This window comes from Boleophthalmus pectinirostris, unplaced genomic scaffold, assembly GCF_026225935.1.
Source record: "Boleophthalmus pectinirostris isolate CB_2022bp ecotype Guang Dong unplaced genomic scaffold, ASM2622593v1 HiC_scaffold_23, whole genome shotgun sequence".
Classification (NCBI taxonomy): domain Eukaryota; kingdom Metazoa; phylum Chordata; class Actinopteri; order Gobiiformes; family Gobiidae; genus Boleophthalmus; species Boleophthalmus pectinirostris.
This window is the reverse complement of record NW_026571207.1, coordinates 30036724-30061822: the sequence shown is the minus strand read 5'-3', so window position 1 is coordinate 30061822 and position 25099 is coordinate 30036724. Positions and strand designations below refer to the sequence as shown.

Below are 25099 nucleotides of genomic sequence, written 5' to 3'. Positions count from 1 at the left end.
CTCCCCCATCTCTCTCTTTCTCTTTCAGCCCTCCCTCTCTCCCCATCTTTTCTCTCTCCTCTCTTTTTCTCTGTTTCTCCCCCCCTGTCGTCATCAACCCCCTCTCTCCCTCCCTCTGTCCCCCTCACCTCTCTCTCTCTTCTCTCTCTTCTCTCTCTCCGTCCCTCCCTCTCTCCCTCCTCCCCCGTGAATGAGGGGTGTGTGCTGCTTTGCTCCAAAACTATGGCCCTCTCTCCCGAGCTCCAGTCAAAGCAGCAGCGCGCAGAGCTTCACTCCTCTCCATGGGACCTCTATAATTCTACTTTTTACCTTCTTTTAGTCTTTTTGCACAGTTCTTTTTCCTCCTGGAGTATTTGAATAGGGTTGCTGTTTGCAGTTTCAGGTATGTCCTGTTTGCATTGCACATTTGCAGTGAAAGACCATGCTGTTTGAACATGTACAATTGCCTCATGTTTTAACAGGTCACACTCATATATTTCTATCTTTATACTACTACTACTACTTCTATACAGTTATATGAGTGTATCAATTGTAGGCCTGTCACTATAATTACTATATCAACTTATCCTTCAATATATGAAAGCTAGAGCAATATTTTTGGGGGCCAATCTTTATCGTGTGTACATTTTCTTTCCACAATTTGGAACTTTTTGGTTATTTTTTGGCTATATGATAAGAACTGGGCAATAAAAGTTAACGCAAACTTAGTACTAAAGTATCTCATTCTGCTGTTTATTCGTGATTTTTTAACAATATTGAACATTTAAAATAGTTCTTGTGGTTTAAATCTGCAATTTTTGTGTCAGTGATAATTTAGTTTCAATATTATCATTTATCGTTATATAGGTCAAAAGTGTACCATCAACTTCTACTCATGCGCAAATATGGCTGCAAGATTAATTGAAACTGCAATTTGAATGAGCGTAATTAGCAAATCACAAATACTGACATTTTTGAAATATCATAATTTCATCCACAGACAAAATATCTTGACTTATTGCACATAAAAAACTTCTAATTCTGTATTTTAACCATGTTCTGAAATGTGACTCTTGTCTTAGTTTGTCAGTTATTTCAGTCTTTTTGTCAATTCTTCTGGATGCATTTAACATGTAAACTTTGAGCAGAGGCCTATTATTACTATGCTTGTAATGTTTCTGTGCATGCAATTTAATACAACAAAATATCAGTGAGTTAAGTCACATTTTTAAGATTGTGAAATAAAATGATGAATCTTCTGGTGTAGACTGCATCACCTCTGGCTTGGTACTTATTTAACAAGCAAATTTATTGATTCTTAAAGTTAAGGTATACACTTTATTAACCCTGTAGAGAAATCTCCTCTGCGTTTGACCCATCCTTCACTGTATCTGGGGCAATCTGTCAGGAGCAGTGGGCAATTCTGTAATGTTGTAAGATATATTAAGTTTCATACATTTATAATTAAGTGAAATTATTTTAAATACATAGTAAAAACTACTACTACTTCTTAGGTAACATGGGTACATTAGACTGATTTATAATCCAGAGAGAGTAGATGAGGCTGTCTTAAGTTCTGTCAACTAAAATACACATAGTAATGATTATTCTTAAAACATTAGTAATGTTACATAAAATTATTGAGTAATTTTTCCATTTAGGTTACTCTATCAATGTTAGTACTGCAAACTAATCTTATATTGGCAATGTTGTGGTCCCAGACAAAAATGATGATTTTGATGAAGGCTTTTTTGCTGACACATTATTTTTGAGAATGGGAAAAGCTTTTGGACATCAGCCATCTATGCATTTTTTTACTTTTCTGTTTTCCTTTGATATTGGCAGTGGTAACTTTAAATAAAGATTATCATATTTTCCCTAGTAATGTTAATGCAAATTTTAGGCTAAAAAGGAGACACAAAACACATACCAAGTAAAAGTACAAGTGCATGCACAAGATGGAGCAGCACTGAAGATGCAGTGTTTTTAACAGTGAAATGTCAACAGCAGGTGAATCAAAGCACAATGACATTTGTGCAGTCTGTAACATAAAATGTCTATATGTTTATGAATTATAATATAAACACAGAAATACTTACACTTACAACTGAGTCTTTACAAGCTGCTGACCTCTGACTAAACCATAGACCAGGTCTAATCCTGGTCTAAAATTTTGTCTAGTTCTATTTCTAGTCTAGTTCTGATTTAGTCCTGGTTTAGTCCTGGTTTAGTGCTGGCTTAGTCTTGGTTTAGTCCTGGTTTAGTGCTCCTGGTTTAGTCCTGGTTTATTCCTGGCTTAGTCCTGGTTTGGTCCTGGTTTAGTCCTGTCTGAGTCCTGGTTTGGTCCTGGTTTAGCCCTGGTTTAGTCCTGGCTTAGTCCTGGTTTAGTCCTGGTTTAGTCCTGGTTTAGTCCTGGCTTAGTCCTGGTTTAGTCCTGGTTTAGTCCTGGCTTAGTCCTCCTGGTTTAGTCCTGGCTTAGTCCTGGTTTAATCCTTGTTTAGTCCTGGCTTAGTCCTCCTGGTTTAGTCCTGGTTTATTCCTGGTTTAGTCCTGGTTTATTCCTGGTTTAGTCCTGGTTTAGTCCTGGTTTAGCCCTGGCTTAGTCCTGGTTTAGTCCTAATTGAGTACCTGTGCCTACAGGATGCCTACAAGAGCATTATGAGTAACCTTTTGAAAAGGCTAGTAATGTTACTGTCTAAAGGAAAGTTTTAGTAATACTTAAACTTTGTGAGTAACATCACTGAGTTAAGTCTTTTAATGTTACTATTTGTTCAAAAACACACACATATTACTCAGCAGTGTTCATTTAAATGCATCTTATTTTTACTAGTTGAAAAATGTAATCCTATGCAAAAATCTATGTAAAGTTTAGTTTTACAGTGTACATAGTTAAAATTACATAATCACACATATCATATTGTTATGCAAATGAGCTGTCTCTTCTCCTACTGCATTTCTTTGATCTAAAAACCCCATAACTAATACCTATCAATGAAAAGTACATGGCAGTCGGTGCAATTTCCTGTCAAAACTGTAGCTAACAAAATCTCTTTTGAAGTACACTACACAGTCTCGCCTATTCAATATTATGTATGCTAATATTATCCGTAGGGGTCTCTTGCATAGCGTTCTCTTTTAGCCCAAAACAATGAAACCCCTTTTTGTCCTTTAGCTCTGGTCTTATGAATGCACCCCTTTGAGAACGCAGAACTGGACTCTAACCCCAAACAATGGACTTTAATGGGCAGTACAGTGAGTTACATTGCCAAACTACGGCTCTCGATTCTTGGCTGTGTTCCTAGATCACACGCCACTGTTTGTAGGGTTAACCTGCTTCCCATTGGTGAGTAATAATCTGGTATATTTTACGCTGTTGCACAACTTTTTGAATTAATTCTTGTTGTTCAGCATGCACGCAAGAGGTTACGTAACTAATATCTTGATCTCTTAAACACAAGTTAAATCCAGTTTTAGATCCAAAAAATGAAAGGGTCTGTACTACGCTATTTTCACATCTATGTTATAATGTTGTTTCCTCATCACAAATATACCTGAAGTTGTGTTTTTTTCATTCATACTTGTTTAACACACAAATTCTTGCATATTTCGCTTGGGTTATTATCTCAAACACTCTGTTCCACCTTGTGATGTCATGTGGTAATATAGGAAGTTCTCCATTGTGATTTTAAACTCCATACACCTTCACTAGAATCATTTGGATAATTTCGGAACTGGAATTGCCAATCTCTATTGAATTTAAAGTAAAAAGAAGCTGTTAACTTGAAAACTACAGCTTCATGACATCACAAGGTGAAACAGAGAATTTGGAGCTTTGGAGTTGTACACAGAACAACAATAAATGATTCAGAAATGCACTGTTTGGGGGTCACGATCCAGTGATGTGTTTTGCCTGTACCAGATTGACATGCGTGCAAAGGCTATACTAGGAAGTGCATCTAACGACTTAAAAGTTTAGCTCGAATTCAAATCACAAAGTTTTCAATTTTATTATTTAAAGGGAGTCTCTGCTTAGGCTGCTGCCCCCGTGACCTGGCACCGGATAAGTGGAAGAAAACGGATGGATGGACATTATTTACATTATAACAAATATTAGAGTTTCCCCCCTTTTTTTCAAATATCAAAGATTTACATTACTGGTGGAGTCTGCCACTTGCTTGATTCCATGGAGATGTTATTGTTTTGCCTGGAAAGTTCCACAGTACCATATTAAAGTTATCCATCTTGCATTTGATCAGTTAGCTGTTTATACTGCTGAAAAATACCTTGAAAACATGTATTTTTAATGAGAGTGGGGTTGCCTCTTCACAGATCTGACTTGTAACTTGACCTGGTGGCATCACCTGCTTATCTCCGTGAAGATAGTTTAATGCTATACTGTGAAACATGTTAGGCAATGAAATAACATGACGACAACCAGAACAGTTACATAGTGCACCTTTAAATATATACAAGTCCTTTATGTAACTTTTTCCTTCTTCTTGAGTAATATGAGTTTGCTTAGGGGGCTCTGACCTCTGTGTTATATAATTTAAACAGGCTTTTCACCATTTCATTCCTCTGCTGCAAGCAGACAGGTGAATATTCAGAACGCGCTGGGTCTTGTTTAAACATTGACTTAACGTAAAAGACACAATAAGGTGCTGATACGATTTTAGTTTATGTAATTTTTGTAAAAATGTTCATGAGTGAAGCTTGTATATTACATCAGAGCGTTCAACTGGTAGCATTAGTTTGAATTATATGGACTTAATTATAGATTAAGACCTTATATTCTAGTGACAGTCACACTGCTTGTATTATGAGAGATGCAAATGGACATTGTTTCATTATCACAGGCTACATGATGGAATCTATACAGTTTGAAAACATTCTTACCTTTCTGCCTTTATTGACTGGTGCTAGAGTCACAACAAACTCAAACACTGCAACAAATACAAATGCGACAACACAACAAAAAACCACAACAAACCAAAAAAAGCCACAACAAACCAAAAAAAGCCACAATGGAAATGACTGCGGGACTCTATTTTAATGCAAACGCCAGCAACAAACACAAACGCCACAACACAACACAAATGCAAATGCCGCAACACATTAAAAAGCCACAACGGAAGTGACTGCGGGAATTTCTTCTTCTTCACTTGCTGCTTGATCGGTCCATCGGACAATAGAGTCCCGCGGTCATTTCTGTTGTGGCTTTTTTTGGTGTGTTGTGGCTTTTTGTTGTGTTGTCGCATTTGTATTTGTTGCGGCCTTTGCATTTGTTGTGACCCCTCCGTACATTTACAACTCTAGAACGATAACAAATTTGGAAGTGAGATATATTACTGAAGAAAATATGGACAAAAATTATAATATTGAAACAAATAACACAATAACCCAAGAACAGATCCAAACCACAAAAATTATTCTAAACTCCAATACTTAAACATTCTGTGCTGAATGAAACACTTATTACTTACTTTGCATCTGTAATGAGTCATAGAAGTCATTAATTCAACCTTGTACAACTCAAGTTATGAAGAAATACCCCCCAAATTTCCCAGTAGTGTAAAAATAAATGTACACACGTTAAATATTTTTCCAGCTTTCATACTGAATGATAAGTTGATGTAGTAATTACTGTGGCAGGCCTAGTTGCATTGTTCTTTATCATATTGAAAAATAATGAGCCTAAACAGAAATGCAGTGGTAGCTTTGTTACTACATGAGTTCTGTAATGGATTGTTTTCTTTGACAAAATACAGAAGCCAGGGTTAAATGTAGTAACAATACTACGCGGAAAAGAAGTGATACAGTGCAATACAATTATGCAACTTACTTTTCTGGTTTTTGTTCAGTAATAATGACACATCCTTTGGACAGACATGTTAGGATGAGACAGCAGGATGGTATTTGAGATGAAGTACTCTGTTTTTGTTGAATATGGCAAATTTAACCATTATGGTAACAGTTCTTTCTAGTCAATTTGAGCCACTTTGAATAATTATTATGAATCAGAGATACTTAATTCTAGGACCACCCTTGATTTAATTTTGATCTTCGAGGTGTATGCGCTTCACCCTTTGTTTTAATGTGGTTTAGATTGACTGCAGGTTTGAACTGGGGATAATAGAAGTCATCTGCAGCAACAATGATGTAATAGCAGCTGATGAAAACTGTAATTGGCTGCTGAACAAAACCTATTAAACATAACCCTAACCTACTGTACAGACCCCAAGGCCAACCTGTGAGCATCTGTGCATAAAATCACAGATCAATGAGGAACGTGATTGACAGGTTACCAGGTAGCTGGCTTGAATACAAGTACAATTTGTATATTTTGTGTTTTAATGTTCTGATTATGTACATTTGTGCTCTACAGGCTTGTCAAAACCTCAGAGCTTCTCTTTTTTCATAATGAATTTACTCAGTACTTAGTGGAAAGCTACTTTTGTAGTCACAGCTGTCCTGAGGCTGTCAGAAGAGAGGCTGCCAATCTGCAGCATTAGCCCCTCCAACCACCACCAACCAACCAGCTCAAAAAAGGAATCAGATAGAACTTAGTTAAGATGATTTAGAGAGGGCTAGGCTCCTAAAGGATTCAAGTTTGGAAGTTTGTAGGTTCTTTCTATGTGTCTGGGTGGGTGTGTCTAATCTGATTTCCCCCATTAACCCAAGCCTAGCTCAAAATCTGCACATGGGTCCCCAGAGTACTTTACCCCACTGCTCCTGACAGTTTGTCCTAGTGGGTGCCCAGTGAGTGAAGGATGGGTCCAATGCAGAAAATGAAGTTCGCTCCAGAGAGGTTAATAAAGTGTACCTTGAGGACCACAAATTGCACTTGGACTAGGGGTGGACAATGTCTCTACAGAGTAAGATGAATAAGATTAATAAAATTCACAATTTCCAAGTAAGACCATGTGCGGGATTCTTCTCTGTTCATTGTTTTTGGGGTGCTTCCTCTCCTCCAATGCACCAGTTTCAAGAAATTGATGTGCGCAGTTCTCATTCTTTTACTGACAGAGTAAAAAGCAGTGAAATTTCTGATTTAAAACACTTAAACATTATCATCAGTTGCAGTATGACCTCCCCTGGCCTAACTGTTCTGTCTCTCTCTTTCTGCAGGTGCAAAGATGCTGGACAAATGCCTGTCTTTTGGCCGGTCCCTGGTGCGGAGGAAGGTGGTGGATATGAATTCTCTGGAGGAGTCGAAGCTGTGCCGTTGCCTGGGCACAGTGGACCTCATCGCTCTGGGGGTGGGCAGTACTTTGGGGGCAGGGGTCTACGTTTTGGCCGGAGAGGTGGCGAAAGGAGACTCTGGGCCCAGTATCGTTATATCTTTTCTTATAGCAGCTCTGGCCTCTGTGATGGCTGGACTGTGCTATGCTGAGTTTGGCGCTCGAGTGCCTAAAACAGGGTCGGCGTATCTCTACAGTTATGTGACGGTGGGAGAAATCTGGGCCTTTATCACCGGGTGGAACCTCATTCTGTCATATGTCATTGGTAAGTAGTCACTCTTCAAATATTCTTTTTCTCAACTGTTAAGAACTTTAAAGGTGCACTTTTTAGCTTTTCTGGTGGAGGGTCCATGAAATACTCCTCTCCTTAGAAATGCTGTTGCTTTGTCTGGAATGTTTCACAGTATGGTATTAAACCTTTCTATCTTCATGGAGACCAAACCAGGCCAAGGTACAGGTCAGATCTGTGGAGAGGTGACCCTGCTCATAGTAAGAATCCCAGTTTTTCTAGGTATTTTTGAGCAGTAAAACCTCTTGTGAATGAATAAATGTAAGGTATCTGTTTAATGTCATACTGTAAAACATCCCAGGCAGAGCAATGATGTATCCGAACAAGCAGGTGACAGACTCCCAGCCAAAATGTTTTATAGTGTACGTTTGAACCTGAATATCTACTACCCAGAATGCAAATTGAAATCTATAATTCTAAGGACAACATAGGTTTAAAAGGACACTATGTAACTTCTCTGCTTGTCTCCATGGGACATTCTTGCTTTGCCTGCAATGTTCCACAGTATTGCATGAAACGTAACTATCTGCATGGAGACAAGCAGGTGAAGTGCACCAGCCCAAGTTACAGATCAGATCTGTGGAGAATGCATTTTTTCAGGTATTTTTTTTTAACACTGACAACACCTGTAATTGAATACATGCAAGATAAATAGACAGATAGAGAAGGTAAATGTTGTTTTGTGGAATATTCCAGGCAAAGCAATAACGCTACATTGAAACAAGAAGATGGCAGACCCTTCACAACAAAAATGACACACTTGCACACACCTTAAAATTGGGACTGAACCTAAAACTCAACATGGACTACTCAGGACTTAAAGGGCCCATATATATTAAACTAAAGGTGGATGGTGTTTAAAAATACAACGGAGCACCTCCTGTATTATCACATGACATCACAAGTTGGAAGAGAGTGTTTTCAGTTTGAGAGAAGAACTCATCCTAAATATTCAGGGTTTGTGTGTTAAACATGTGTGAATGAAACAAAACATGACTCCAGGTTTGTTTGTGATGAGGAAATAACATTATAGCAGATATCAAAATGGGCCCTTGAAGCAGGACCAAACAAGTCTACAGGACAAACTATAACGGAAGCAACCAGCATTTATTCCATTGTGTAACTACTTCTGACCTTAAATCCCCCTGTTTGTTTGCGCAGGTACATCGTCAGTGGCGCGTGCTTGGAGTGGGACGTTTGATGAGATGATCGGAGGACACATCGAGAGGTTCTGCAAAACAAACTTCAGTATGAACTACCCCGGCCTGGCCCCGTACCCCGACTTCTTCGCTGTCTGCCTCATCCTGCTCCTCTCCGGTGAGATTTTGGACAAAAATTACTCAGGTTTTTATTGGGAACAAATTTGTGCAGTTTGTGATTCACTCAACTGACCGAACACAGCTGGACAGGATGTTTAGGAATCACAATGAATGCACAAAAACTCCACACCGGGCCATGTAAAGGTACTTCATATTTTATGTTCATGTTTTAAAAACAATATAATCTTAATTTCTCCATTTTTAAACAGTTTTATATACCTATACCATACCAACTTTATTTATAAAGCATTTATAAAGCACAGGTGGACAAATTGCTGTACACAAACAGAGAATAGATAACCAAAGTCAAACTCATAATACAACTACTGAAAACAATAAGACACAAGATACTCACATTAATTAACTACAAGAAAAGTACATCTCATTTATTAAAAGTCAGTGAGAGAGAGAAAAAAACTCAATAAAAAAGTTTTGTCATGAAGTACTTCTATGCTATTACCAAACACTATTCATGGCTTTTGGGTAAGATGACCAGCCACTTTGTCAGAACTTTACAGCGACATGTGGGTCTGGTATATAATACTCCTGTCTCCCTGATTGGAGTTGGACGTGATTGACAGGTCAGTTTGTGTCAAAACAAACAAGGCTGCTTAAAAAAAAGTGGAAAAATAATGCAGATGACTGAGAAACAGCCTCCTGTTATATGAACCATTTGACCACTTTTCCCTCTTTCATATATTATAATATTGTGTTTTAGATTGTCAGTCGCTATGTGGCAACTGTCCTGATTTATCATCGTTCTGAAATCCATGTAGTATCATGAGCTGTGTACAAAAATAATAGTCAATATCAAAACCATTAATAAACTTTTCAGGAAAGTTTCAGTATCAATACTCATTCCAATGAGTATCTACTGTACACTAGTATTAGTATCAGTCCATGAGTACCTAGTTATTAGTATTATTAGTATTAACATTAATTAGTTGATTATCAAGAATTTTATTGGGGAAATATCATAATAACAGTTGTAATAGTAGCAGTAGCAGTAGTAGATGCAGTAATTGCAGCTAAGTAGTTGCTGTAGTATTCAGTATTTTAAATGTATTTATAGTAATTCCACCAGACAAACAAATATTTTCCAAAGTGACCCTGATCTTTAAACCTTTGGCAGAAGAAAATTCTCACACTGTTGATTTTGTCTTGGTGCCAGTTTACACCAGTTTAAGTCAGAGTGTCAGTGTCACTGTAACTCCTGGTCCTTTCTCCTATGTATAATCCGAATGAAGGTTTATGCATTACTGTTTAAACATACCTGGAGTTGTGTTTTGTTTCATTTACACATGTATAACTCAAAAATATTCAGGCTGTGTTCTTCTCTTAAATAGAGAACCCTCTGTTCCACCTTGTGATGTCATGTGGTAATACAGGAATAATCCACTGTGTTTCAAACTCCATAGACCTTCACTAGAATTATTTGGATGATTTCAGTCCTGGAACTGCCAACTGTCTCTACAAAAGAAAAGGTTAAAGGTAGTGGACTGAAACATGAAAACTACCTCTTGATGACATCACAAGGTGGGTAGGGTTTTGAATTTTGGAGATGTAGACAGACTGATAATATAATCCTAATATAATAAAGGATTAGTCAAACATGTGTGAATGAAACAAAACACAAAACAAAGCACAACCAGGTATGTTTTAATGAAGTAACAACATTATAACATGGTTTAAAGCTCACAAGAGTCAGTTTTGCAGCTACTTTTTTCCATTTGTTTAGTAGAGATTTGCAATTCCAGGCCTGAAATAATCAAAATGATTCTTGTGAAGGTGCTTTCCATTTGAGAGAAGAACTGTAAGCTGGGTTTGTGTGTTAAACACGTGTGAATGAAACAAAACACAACTACAGGTAAATTTTTCTGAGGAACCAACCTTGTAACACAGATCAGAAAATATCACAATATGGACCCTTTAAGTTAAATAAGACTGAGATTCAGGATAAGAGTCAAGTCATCTACTTATTTTTTTTTTAAATTACTGAATTTGTACAGTATGTTCAGTGTGGTTATTCCAAACTTTAGTCATTACTTAAAATTGTACCAAATGAGAAGTAAACAAGTCTTACCATTGGTTTCCTAACTTAGAGACATAATAGTGTTTTTAGAGCTTCTACTTCCTTATTATGTGTTGGATCTGATTTTGCCAGTTAAATAATTAATTTAGTGTGACTACTGTGAGGTGGTGCAGCAAATCATCATCCAAGATCATTTCGTGTTTTGAACAGTTTTAGAGTTACAATTACTCTTTTCAGTGCTTCAATATTTTTTCTTTTTTTCTTCCAGGACTGTTGTCGTTTGGTGTGAAAGAGTCAGCCTGGGTCAATAAAGTCTTCACCCTGATAAATGTGCTGGTTCTGCTGTTTGTGATCATCTCTGGGTTTGTCAAAGGAGATGGAGAAAACTGGAAGATCTCAGAAGAATCACTCATCAACATCACTATAACGAAAAGGTATGTGCTTTTTGTAGGTGTAGCTTTGAGAAGTTTGTGAAGTGGGCGAAATGGAGTTTGAGAAGTGGGCGAAATGGAAATGGAAGGGAAACAGTTTGAATGGAGGTTTCACATAGATTCACACAGATCTGATTCCCTTTTGCATTTATGGAGCTCACAAACTTCCTAAGCCCATTTCTTGAGCTGTTTTCCGCTGTCAGGATGTGCGATGTCCGAATCCCATATCTAAAATATGACAATATCAAAACCAGAAACAAAAGCGAAATGGTTCAAAAGACTGGCTTTGTCAATGACGCATCCCACTGGAAAAACAAACATGGCGGTTTGATGCTTAATTTTTTGGAAAATCCGAATTGCGAATTCCGCATTGCACAATGACCGGAAGTCCGAAACTTGTGATGCATGTATTGTGATCTGATCTTGTGTCAATCTGAAAGTTTGGAAGTATTTTTGCACATATTGTTAATAATTTCTTTTCCGTCATTTAATGAGCAAATGATTGGTGGTTTTAAAGACTTTTCTGGTGGAGGGTCTGCCAAATGCTCGTCTCAATGGAGCTTTAATTGCGTTGCCTGAAATGTTCAACATTATGACATGAAATGTATCTAACTAGCATTTATTTAGTTACTGGTGTGTTTATATTGCTAAAAATATGCATTCTTACTGTGACCGGGGTTGCCTCTCCAGAGATCTCACCTGTAAGTTGGCCTGTTGGTGTCTCCTTCATGTCTCCATGGACACAAATAAGTTTAATGCAATACTGTGGAACATACTAGAAAATGCAATAATAACACTGTCGAGATAAGCAAACCCTCTACCATAAAAGTTTCACAGTGCACCTTTAACAAATTGAAGTTTAAACCAATACAAAGCTAATGTACCATAATTCAAATTCTAAAACCTACAGCAAGAATTTTTTTGGAGTAACATGATGCCAAAACATGTCTCAATTTCCTGTTTCTTTGATGACCACTACAAAGCTCACATTTTAACTGAAAGTACAGAATTAAAACTTGAATAGAGTGGAGTAATCACACACTTTAAAATGATTGTTTCAGGGCACAGATGCATAAATAATAGTGTAATGTTTTTCTCATAGGAACTTAACTCCAGCGGCGAACGTTACCAGTGACTATGGTGTTGGAGGTTTCATGCCGTATGGATTCAGTGGGACTTTGGCCGGAGCTGCCACCTGCTTCTATGCGTTTGTGGGGTTTGACTGTATCGCCACGACAGGTGAGGAGCAGTTGAATGTGTGACACTAACTCAGTTGGTCCGAAGGTTGGCGTTTCAAATCCCGTTCTCGACATAAACGTAACTGGTTGAACGGTCAGATTCCAGCTTCACAGGTGAATGTTTTTGTGCCCTTGGGCGAGACACTTAATCCAGCTCGCCCCCAGTGTCTGCGTACACTGGTGTATGAACAGGTAAGTGGTTCCTTGATGTAAAGTGCTTTGAAGGTGAAAAAGTGCTGTATTAAAATGTGACCATTTACCATGTGTTATCTGAAGTTTCACATTGTAAAAATTGCACATATTTGGTACATGGACTAATTTGACACAACCACAACAACACAACAACAACAACAACAACAACAACAACACAACAACAACAACAACAACAACACAACAACAACAACAACAACAACAACAACAACAACAACAACAACACCACAACAACAACAACACAACAACAACACAACAACAACAACACAACAACAACAACAACAACAACAACAACAACAACAACACAACAACAACAACAACAACAACAACAACCACAACAACAACAACAACACCACAACAACAACAACAACAACAACAACACCAACAACACAACAACAACAACAACAACAACAACAACAACAACAACACAACAACAACAACAACAACAACAACAACAACAACAACAACAACAACAACAACAACCAACAACAACAACAACAACACCACAACAACAACAACAACAACAACAACAACAACAACAACACCACAACAACACAACAACAAACAACAACAACAACAACAACAACAACAACAACAACAACAACACCACAACAACAACAACAACAACAACAACAACAACAACAACAACAACACCACAACAACACAACAACAACAACAACAACAACACAACAACAACAACACACAACAACCACAACAACCACAACAACCACAACAACAACAACACATACATTTTATATAGCACTTTTCATTGTAACTCAAAGCTTTACATTTCCAGGCAATAGAGGAAACTTTAATTAACTTTCATTCACATTGTCTTAATCCTCTAGTAATTGACTTTACTAAAAGGTGCACAATGTAATGTTTTATGCTGGGGGAATCCCTGCTTGTCTCCATGGAGATGTAAGTGTGGCATTAAACATATCTAACAAGCTTTTACTTAATTATGGGTGTTTTAATTGCTCAAATAAACATTGAAAAACACCTCTCACCTCTCCACAGATTTGACCACTAACTTGGATTGGTGGTGCCTCCTTATCTTTACCAAGGGAGATGGACAAGTTTAAAGGGCCCATATTGCTCATATTGTTATTTTCTCATCACAAACATACATACCTGAAGTTGTGTTTTGTTTCATTCACACATTTAACACACAAACCCTGCATATTTAAGCTGAGTTATGTATGTTTTTAATTAATTAATTAATCATTGCATTTATATAGCACCTTTCAAGATACCCAAGGCACTTTACAGTTCATTATTCATTCACTCAACACTCAGTGGTGGTAAGCTACTACTGTAGCCACAGCTGCCCTGGGGCAGACTAATGGAAGTGAGGCTGCCAATCTGCACCATCAGCCCCTCTGACCATTACCATCTCTCATGCATACACCACTTTCATACTGGGCAATGTGGGTGAAATGTCTTGCCTAAGGACACAACAATAGTTTTTGCCATTGGTGCCCCACTGTGGCACCTGGATTTCCCAGCGGTCTCCCATCCAAGTACTACCCAGGCCCGGCCCTGCTTAGCTTCTGAGATCTGACAGGATTAGGCTTTGACATGCCGGTATGGCCACAAAGGTGGTCACAACCTGACCACCTGTAAGGTGATAACAACATTCTAACATGGCTTAAAGTCAATTATGCGTAATATAGGACCTTTAATTTATGTCATACTTTCAGACAAATTATAACATCTCCATGAAAACAAGCAGGTGGCCAACCCTCCTCCAGAAAAGTTACATAGTGTATATTTAATAACAGAATACTCTTGACTTTTTTACCCTTAGGTGAGGAGGTGAAGAACCCCCAGAGGGCCATCCCAATTGGTATTGTGGTGTCTTTGACCGTGTGCTTTTTGGCGTATTTTGGCGTTTCCGCGGCACTGACACTGATGATGCCTTACTTCCTGTTGGACGAGAAGAGCCCCCTCCCCATGGCATTTGAGTACGTGGGGTGGGCACCAGCCAAATACGTGGTGGCAGTGGGGTCCCTCTGTGCTCTGTCCACGAGGTAAGAAACTGGAGTAAACATCTTCTATGCTGATGTAATACTGTATTTGTAAATCATGAGCATGGTAAAAACTACTGTGGTGATTATTGGGATCTTATCAGAAATTGAAAACAAAACCCCCTTCAGATCTGGCAGTAGAAATTATTAGAAAAAAGCATTAAAGGTGCACTATGTAACGTTTTGGTTGGGGGTCTGTCAGCTACTTGTTTCTATATATATGGCATTGCTCTGTAATGTTCCACAGTATGACATTAAACAGCTATATCTTACATTTATTAAATTACAGATAGTTTTATAGCTCAAAAATACCTAGAAAAACCAGGCTCTCTGACTGTGAGCGGGGTTTGCCTCTCCACAGATCTGATCTGTAACTTGGTCTGATTTGATCTCCATTGAGACACAAAGGTTTATTGTCATACTGAGAAACACTCCAGACAAAGCATTAACATCTTCAAGGAGAAAAGTATTTGATGGACCCTCCACCAGAAAATTTACACAATGCAGCTTTAACTTTTGTTTTATAAATAATGTTCATTATATTAATATTATTAACTATCCTTTTCAATACCAGTTATCCGATCCATATCCAATATGTGGTTTAACCGTCTTTATGGATTTATTTTTAATTCCACTACTGAATTAATATTTTCACAAATGAGTAATATTGACAGTTTCCATGGATACCACAGTGTTTAGAATATGTATTTACATAATCAAACATAAAATATAAAAACATGTGGGCATTCAATAGTTATTTGTCCTACTTGAACGTAAAATCTGCCTGTTTTGGACACATATTTTTTTTACACATTAAAAGTGAATGGGGATGGCCACGCTGCCTGCACTAGGTGTACAGAATATGTAGAGCATATGTATCTCTTGTAGTATTTGTGTATTTACCATAAGCACAACTTGTTTCTGGGGCAGTTATGTATAGTTTGAAAGAGCTCAGGTCCAGGACTGTCAGTTAGTGCTCTGAAATTTTATTTTGAAATCCTGGCATTTGCTGTGCTCAGCCTGTACAGACACTAAATAAAAGTCTATCCAGTCAGTTGTTTTCACTGTAGACTTTTTAAATTGGCTAAAAGCACCCAGTCCCCAGCTGCACGTCAACGCGAGCATGACCACCGGCGACTCAGACCTAAAGGCCCATCAAGCCCATCAAACCTGACTGGGCACATTTTGCCACTTTAACAAGTCTACAGTGAAAACAACTGACTGAATATAGAAGTTCTGTACTCACCTCTGTAGACTTCAAGAACATATTACATTTAAAGGTGCATTATGTACCTTTTCTAGTGGAGTGTCCCTCACCTGCTTGTTTCTATGGATATGTGATTGCTTTGCCTGGAATGTTCCACAGTGTGACATTAAGCAGCTCTACCTTACATTTATTCAATTACAGATAGTTTTATAGCTCAAAAAATACCTATAAAAACAAGCATTCTGATCTGACCTGTAACTTGGTCTGGTTTGGTCTCCATGATGATAAAAAGGTTTAATGCCATACTGTGAAACATTCCAGACAAAGCAATAACATCTCCATGGAGAAAAGCATATGACGAACCCTCCATCAGAAAAGTTACACAATGCACCTTTAAATTATGGCTACATAAATTATGGCTACAAACAGTGATATAATATTTAATGTCAGTTCATTTCTGAAGGGGCTTGTGTTTCTCAGATGGACTGATTATTTTTTTCATTGCTAAACGTTGACGCTTCTCTTGACTCTCTACTGTGATACTCTGTATTTTTGCATGTCAAATCTTAATATTGTTCAGATGATTACATTTTTGGGTTTTGTTTCCAATCAAAACAGGTTTATCAAATGTGTTTCTTCCTTGAATATTTTATACTAGCTTTGACTGACTAATGCTTCCAAAGACCATATGACCAAACTCTAAAACAAACACAATTTTAAAAGTGCACTGTCTAACTTTTCTGGTGAAAATGTCATAGGCATACAGCAAGTTTTTCACTGTATACCTCTCCACTTATGTGACCTCCTATTTATCCCTGAATAAGTAAGTTTAATGCCATACTGTGGAACATTCTGGGCAATACAGTAGCATCTCCATAGAGACCAAACTACAAGCCACACCATCCCATCCTAACCCACCTTGAATATAGTCTAAATCAGGTCTATCATATGACTAAAACAGGACTTCATAAGACCTAAAGCTGGATCTAAACCAGGACTTAACCAGTACCAAACTGCAATCTACCTAAAAAAAAAAAAAAATTGTAACCACCATTCCCCAGTCCAATTTTAATATCCTGCTTAATGTCACTGATAAGAAGTCCAGATTAGTATCAAATTAGTCTCTGATTCAATACTTGTCCTGATTTGTTTGCCACAGCTGCTGAGACTGTGGTTCCAGGTCGCGCCCTTTGGCAGGTTTTAAACTCTTATGCAATAAGAAGTCCTCCTGTTTATTTTGAACCGAGAAGCAGAGACTTATGAGTTCAAAATATTCCCCTAGCGACCGCCCACGCCCTCTTCTCTCAACAATAACTGTTTTCTACAACTCAGAAATGCCTCAAATAACAGCGCACTAAAACACACAACATTTTTTTGTACAGCATTGGTCCCTTTTTAGGTGGATGCATCAATCATACATCGTTTTGAATATAACTTTATGTTACTAAGCTAACTAACATAACTTTTCTAGTGAAGGGTCTGCCACCTGCTTGTCAAGTGTTGCAGGTGTTGGTGATCGTAGGGAAGGCAGATGGCGCAGATTGACAGCCTCTCTTCTGTCAGTCTGACCCAGGGCAGGTGTGGCAAAAGTAGTAGTTCAGCACAGTCGAGTATGAATGAATAATCCAAGGAATTGTAAAGTGATTTTGAGTGTTTGGAAAAGCGCTATATAGGACTAAAGCGTTAAAGTAATGACATGTGCATGGAGATAAACAGGTGTTGTTGACCCTACCCTCCATCAGAAAAGTTACATAGTGGATCTTTAACTAATATATGACTTCATTAGACTCAAGGAAGAAACACATTGCTAATCATTTGTATTGCTTGTGTGTAATTGGGACTAATGTGTATTGGCTTGTGCATGTGTTGCTGCAGTCTGCTGGGCTCCATTTTCCCCATGCCTCGTGTAATCTATGCCATGGCCCAGGACGGGGTGCTTTTCAGAGCCTTAGCCCGAATCAATCCCAAAACCAAGACGCCCCTAATCGCCACTATGAGCTCCGGGGTGGTAGCAGGTGAGAGAGCGGGATGCTAAAACTCACTAAACCTGTGTCACAAATAATCTTGTTTTTTTCCTTCTATTTCAAGGTTAATTTTGGGATGCCATTTTTTTTTTTTTTTGGTTCAAAAAGCAGCTTAAAATTAACTCAGAGTTCAGAACAGCTGCCAGGGCAATAAGCTCTCTGATTGGTCAATCCACTAATTCAGAGTTGTCATTATCAGTGAAATATCAATGCATGAGTAAATAAATGAATCAAGTGTAAGTAATGTTAATTTCTACTTTGGCAATCATGAATTTATACTTTTAAATAAAAAAACAACCTTGAATATACCATTACAGTTGCCATATTAAAGGCTTAAAATGCCCTAAAACTCCAGAAGCAACTAACCAACAACTAACTAAACGAAACGAACGAACAAAATAAAAACTAAAAGCTCTGAATAGGTGAACATTTGTCTGAACTCAACCCTGACTTAACTTTCAAACTCTGAGTTGTTTAAACCTGCTTACATGAACCAGGACCAGTGCATTTAAACCCTATGTCTGTATATGTTTAACCTGACCCTCTCTCCTCTAGCCTGCTGGGCTCCATGTTCCCTCTGCCCCGTATTCTCTTTGCCATGGCACGAGACGGTATTCTGTTCAAATTTATGTCCAAAGTCAGTAAGCGCCAGTCACCTGTAGCTGCCACCATGATGGCGGGTACCACAGCGGGTAAGCTCAACATGAGAGGGGCACGGCTCTTCACCCATGCCACTTCTACTGGGGTGAATTGTGGACTTGTTGGTGATTGTAATCAAGTATTTTGGTGGTGGTTGCATGCAGAGATTGGTGTCAAAGTGCATGTTGTTTTATTGATGGATATGTCAGCCTCGGCCTTAATTTCAGACTTAAAAATATAGTATGTAACTTTCTGGGGGTGGCATGTCAACTGCACGACTCCATGGAAATAGAAAGTTAAAACATTAGAGCATACTGTCAAAGATTATAACCAGGAACAATATTTCCATGGAAACAAGCATAAAGAGGCCCTCCTCCAGGCCAAATAAATCCAGTTTGTGGAGATGCAAAACTGATCTGATCTGGGAGATACTGATGATGAGTGCAGAGCTTTATGAACATGTTATTTGTTCATTTTTGTTTTAAATATGTCTGCATGCTGAAGGCACTTAAACAACTTAACAGCCATTTAAAAGTGTGTTTTAACATGTAAAAGTATATTTATGTGTTTGCTCATAAAATATAGAAATGTCACTCAGTGTTTGACAATGTTAAAGTAAGTATTTGCTCACTCCCAACACAAACTTGCAGTTCCAAAATTAAAATGGCTGTTAAGTTGTTATAGTGTCTTCAGTATTTGTACTGGCCTGGTTTAACGCCCATCTATTAAACCACCTGCCCTTGGTGTAAATGGGACTATACATTTTAAAATAGTATGATAGGAATAGGAACAAACTGAAACAAAGCTGTAGTTCGCAAATTGATTTTTCACTTTTGTAAAAACAAATTAAAGATACCCTCTGTACTGTAACTTTCTTGTGGATGGTCGACTATTTGTGTGTCTGTGTTTTTAATGCTCAAAAATATACATTAAAAAACATGCATTATTACTGTTCCATAAATCTGTAACTTGCCATCACCTGCTCATCTCCCTGGAAAAAGTAAAGTTTACTGTGGAACATTATAGGCTAAGCAATAACATCTTAAGCAGGAGACAAGCATGAGACATGCAGATGATAGACCCTCCCCCAGAAATGTAACATAGTGTACCTTTAAAAATGTATCTGAGATTTAATAACTTGTTGTGTTTGTATGATGCTGGTGTAACCATACAAGAAAATATCAGACAGAACATTATGGACATTTAGAAACATATGGGAGCCCTGATTTTGCATTTGTTATTAATCATACATATTGTTTTACTCTTTTATTACACTACTAACTGTATTTCCATTGGTTGCCGTAGCGATCATGGCGTTCCTATTCGACCTCAAAGCCCTGGTTGATATGATGTCGATTGGGACCCTGCTCGCCTATTCACTGGTGGCCGTCTGTGTCCTCATCCTCAGGTCAGTACACTTTAAAACTACATGAATACTTTCAATATTTTACCATTTGAAAAGTACATTGTATTTTATGTGTTTAAAGTAAAAACACATTCTATTCATGAGTTTCCTGTTATAGGTGACAGTGTGAGGGTTTTTCACTAATCAAAAGATATAATAACTGGTTTTAAATAGTCAATTGCTATGACAACTTTGCTGAATTTTCCTGAATTGTGAAAGACATGGATGTTCTGCAGTTATTTCCATAGTAATTTGACCCTGTATTTTATGATAAATAATAATCCATCTGCAAAGCCCAGTGAGTTTTTGGAATACAGACAAGGTTTATACTTGTTATAATATTTGAAAACAAATTTTGTGATATTCCCCCTTTAACTCATTTTTATGTGTCAATTTTGTTCTGAGCAGGCATCTGCATTGGCTTTGTTGTATTCTACTGTAGGAGAATGCTTTGGTTAATTTAAAAGCACTGCCTGTGTGGGTAATGCAAGTACACACCAGTAGAGGTGCCAGGAATATAGAATTTTGAATGGACCATGACAGAACTGGCTGGGTTTGTGTTCCTTACACTCCACATGCACGTACATCCCTCTCATGCATGTGCATCCCTGTAAGCCCATGCACGTGCACACTCGTTTTTAGTTTCCTCTGTGTTCCTCCTTTCGTTTTCCTCCCATTACGCAGCAGACCAGTGTCTATCTCATGCGCTCCTCATCCCACAAAAAACCCGCTGACCACTGCTTTCCCCCTGGTCACACTAGCTCCCATCTGTTCCAGCAGTTCACTACCATGGACTGGTAGACAAGTGTCCACTGCTGCTCCTGCTGACTTCTCACATTCTCGTCTCATGGATGTCCACTGCGTTTGGTCCCACAGAGGTGGATGTCTCGCGGATTATGGAATATGTTTATTGTCATATAAATGTTTCTGATTTTACTACTTTAAGCACAGACTTGGATTAAACCATTAACACGCAGGGAGGGTGACTGCACAACCTGCATTTGCCTGCACAAGTGACTGTTATATGCCATGAGTACCCAGAGCAAGATGCACAGTTGTCTGTACAGAGCTGAGCTGAGCTGAGCTCATGTGCATTATAGGTCTTGGTGCACGATCACCCCGCACAGCACACCAACATGTTATGAATGTTAAGCATTTAACATTCTAATATATTTCCAGATAAAAGAAGCCTTGAGCATGTTACACATTGTTTCTCAGTGGCATAGTTTGATATTTATTTTTACAATTCTGGCAATTCACCTAACGCCCCACACCTCGCCCTCAGTCTACTAAACTCCACCCGATATTCAAGCACACCTCTTGTTCAAAGCTCCACGCCCCACACTTGTGCTAGTGCTAAAACCAGGGGCAAAATCGAGCCTTATTTCTCTCTAACCAATGTCAGTGTGATGTTTCTCAGAAGATGGTGTAAATGCAGAGGGCTTGTGGCGTAGAGGGCACTCCCATCTCTAATGCTGACAACAGATACAGCGTGGTTCTTTGGAAAATCTTTTCCTGTTCTTTCGATTGGCTCTCCTCCCACATTTGTTCTGCTTACATGCTGGCTGATGAGTCTGTGGTTGTTTGAGAAATTGTGACTCCAGCTGGTGATTTTTATTCTCATGTCTTTGGGTCTTGACACTTGTATGACTATTTGTTTTCTGATAGCCTGTATGCTCAGAGGTGTGAAAGTACCCATCAGGGGCATGAATAATGATGCTATTATGACTCAGGCAGAGTTCCCACTTAATGCAGTACAACAGACCAAGCTAATAAACAGAAACTGTAGTAGGTGTAGTTACAGTGTATTTAGCTCCTCCCTTCAGGCAGATATAAGGTAGTGTCCACCAGCGTCTGACCAGAACTGAAGAAGCAGCTTGGATGAGCTCCGAAACATATTCGATCAAAAAACTTTTGAATTTAATTTCTCCTTTGCTATGGGTCCTACCTGGATGACTGCAGGATTACACGAACATCTTTTCACAAACTACATTTCCATCACAATATCTTCCAACTCTTTTTATCGGGAGTGATGAGCAAAACAAAATATTCTCTGGCTTGGTTTGTGCCTGAATTGGCAACAACTTGTATTTTTAATTTCAGTTACAAAATAAAAAAATAAAACTGTTGGGACATTAGCAATCAAAGTTAAATCTACAAACGTACACACATCAGTAAGGATAATGCTGGGAGATCTTATTGCTTTGCCTGCAATGTTCGACAGTACAGCATTTAACCTATGTATTACGCATTGATTCAATAACGTTGTTTTAAAAAATCATCCAAATGATTCTAGTGACGCCGGCGGTGTGTGGAGTTTGAAAAACACAGTGGAGCACATAATGTATCACCACATGACGTTGAAAGGTAGAAGTGTTTTCAGAGAAGAACTTAGCCTAAATTTGCGATGTTTGTGTGTTAATCATGTGTGAATAAAACAAAACACAACTCTAGGTATGTTTGTGATAAGGATTATAACATGGATCAGAAAAAAGCGTAATATAGACCCTTTCAGATACACTGTTGGGCAAGTTACTTTAAAACTGTAATGCGTTATTTATTACTTATTACTGTCATTTCAAAGTAATTCGTTACATTACAATATTACTGCATTTAAAATGTAAGGCATTACATTACTATTGCATTACTTTAAGTTACTCTCACCAAAATAACTGCGAAAAAGCTGAACTTTTGAGCCGTATATGGACTGAACCAGGACTAAACAAGGTCTAAACCACGACTAAACCAGAGCTGAACCAGGACTAAACCAGGACTATAACAGGACTAACCTCAGACTGATTCCAGGACTGAAGAGGAGAACTAAACCAGAACTGAACTAGGACTAAAACAGGACTCACTGTCAGGATGGGCTCGATGGTGACCGCAAGAGAAAGGACCGGCTTTGCTCCGCACCTCACGGAGGTAAGAGCGGCTGTCGCCCGATCGCTCTTTATGGACCCTGCAGCTCAGGCTCACGGTCCTGATTTCAGCAACTATTTGCGGGTACAAGACCCGGTGCAAAACTCTGCTACAGCGCGTAACTTCTACCTTCCTTCAACGTGTCCAGAAGTCCAACTTTTTGTGCGATGGTTTGCATCGTCCTCTGTCTTTTGGGTGTGAGCGCAGGAGACTTTGTCGGTGCAGAACATTTCGTCGACGTTGTGGATTTTGTCGGAGAGAAAACTTGCAGACATACAGCACTTCAGAAGCACACTGCTAGAGATTGAACATGTATTTAAATTTGGCAGCTGAACATATTCTGTACTGTACTGTTCAGGAGACAGGAGTCCCTTAGCCGATCAGGACACAGCGGGAGGAACGCAATACGTGTTCATACACTAAAAACAAAAGGCATGCAAAATTGCACAAAAAAAAAAATTCTAAAAATCAGCGAAACAGCGAGACCGCGAAAAGTGAATCGCATTAGAGCGAGGGGCGACTGTAAACCAGGTCTAAACCAGAAGTGACCCAGGTCTAAACCAGGTCTAAACAGCGTAGAGTTCTGGGTCGGTCCTTTCACCCGCGGTTAACTGAAGGTCTATCCGGCCGCGTCTCCGGCGTTTCACCACTGCTGATTTCACGGTGATTTTAGCGAATTTCTATGAAGAAAAACCCAGCACTTCAATCCAGGTTAAAAAAGCATTGTAACGCGCGTTACTCACATTTGTACCGAGTAAAATATTACAATTTTTCCCCCTGTAATGCCTTACATTACTTCGTTACAGCAAAAATCAACGCATTACTGTAATACATTACTTTTATAATACATTACTCCCAACACTGTTCAGATATGAGCGTGTTGTATTTGAAATGCCTGCCCTGCCTCTGTGCCCTGTGTTGTGTTATGTTACTGGTGTAATAGTTCTGAATGAGCCTTCTGTGTGTCTCTAAATCTGGTTAAGAGTTTGAGATGTTTTTGAGACTTGTTTGCTCAGGTTTGCTTGGGTCTTAACTCTGGACCTTTTCACAGTGCACTAATGGCCCCAAGATCTATTTCAGGTGAGGAATAGTAAACATGTTTTTGAAGAGAGAGTGCTTCCTGTTTCCAAAATACACATGTTTGGGCCAATATAGCAGGTAGCATACATCTAAAAACATATACCAGGTGTTTGAATGTTATCAGCAGTCAGTACGCATATGCAATTTAAGTCAGCTAATAAGGCATAGGGCTGATCTTCATGATTCAAAACCAAGCTTATATCAATTAAAGGCAGTATGTAACTTTTTGCTTATTTATGGAGATGTTATTGCTTAACCTTCATAGCATTAATCTTGTTTTATAATCCAGTGTTATCTTAAAAAAAAATATATATATATATATATATATATATATATATATATATATATATATATACATACATATATATAAATGGTAAATATTTCATCTGTTTGACTACATGTTCTTTTATTGAAAGTCTGTGACTTAATTTGGCGTTATCCTGCAATGGAACAAAAAGAATCCTGAAGAGTTTCATAGTGGACCTTTCACAATCCTGTTGCTGTAGTCATATATATGTAGCATTATGTACACACAATTTCTTACTCTAACTGCATCTAACATTTTGTGAACTTCATGACCTTTGCCCTTCGCCCCTCAGGTACCAGCCGGACGGGGTCTTGGAGCGACGGTCCGGAGCAGGGGAGAGGGACTTCCTGTCTGAGTCTGACCTCACAGAGTCGGAATCTCACCTGAACATGTTAAAGGGGGCGGGGTCAAGTCTCCAGGCAGCGCTCCAGCCCCCCTCCTCCCCCTCAGAGCAGTCCTCCTCTGTGGTCAACATGTCTGTGGGAATACTGGGTAAGAACACAGCCACGGCATCATGCCGATTTGTTTCATTTATCAACTAAACCTATCTACTGCCTGCTGCAAATTTTACTAGACTACTATAAATATTTGTGATATGTGTTTTATTTCAATATCGATTCCATTTCCTTTTGTTTTTCTAAGTCCTCTCAAAATACATCTTTGCAATAATTTTAATGATCGAAACACAACCCAATTCCTATTTTTGTGATGTTTTAATCGAAGTATAATAAATGAATAATTACACATGA

At 38.5% G+C, this 25099-nt stretch overlaps 1 protein-coding gene and 1 pseudogene across 1 annotated transcript; one reads left to right on the top strand and one right to left on the bottom strand.

Moving 5' to 3' along the window:
- Nucleotides 1–300: 300 nt before the first annotated feature.
- Nucleotides 301–24892, top strand: slc7a2 (solute carrier family 7 member 2). The gene is made up of 9 exons (XM_055159075.1): nt 301–382; nt 7108–7485; nt 8671–8826; nt 11129–11294; nt 12394–12530; nt 14550–14772; nt 18556–18692; nt 19945–20047; nt 24643–24892. Exons 2-9 carry the CDS (start codon nt 7116–7118, stop codon nt 24890–24892), a joined length of 1542 nt encoding a protein of 513 aa, XP_055015050.1. The 5' UTR covers nt 301–382; nt 7108–7115.
- LOC129410749 (5S ribosomal RNA) lies at nt 14223–14340 on the bottom strand (annotated as a pseudogene).
- Nucleotides 24893–25099: the final 207 nt, after the last annotated feature.

Bases quoted from the DNA above. Each gene is read 5' to 3' on its own strand.
- slc7a2 (XM_055159075.1), top strand. From the start codon at position 7,116: ATGCTGGACAAATGCCTGTCTTTTGGCCGGTCCCTGGTGCGGAGGAAG. The intron at 8,827-11,128 runs GTGAGATTTTGG...TTTTTCTTCCAG, and splicing joins CCTCATCCTGCTCCTCTCCG to GACTGTTGTCGTTTGGTGTG. The intron at 14,773-18,555 runs GTAAGAAACTGG...TCTCTCCTCTAG, and splicing joins CTCTGTGCTCTGTCCACGAG to CCTGCTGGGCTCCATGTTCC.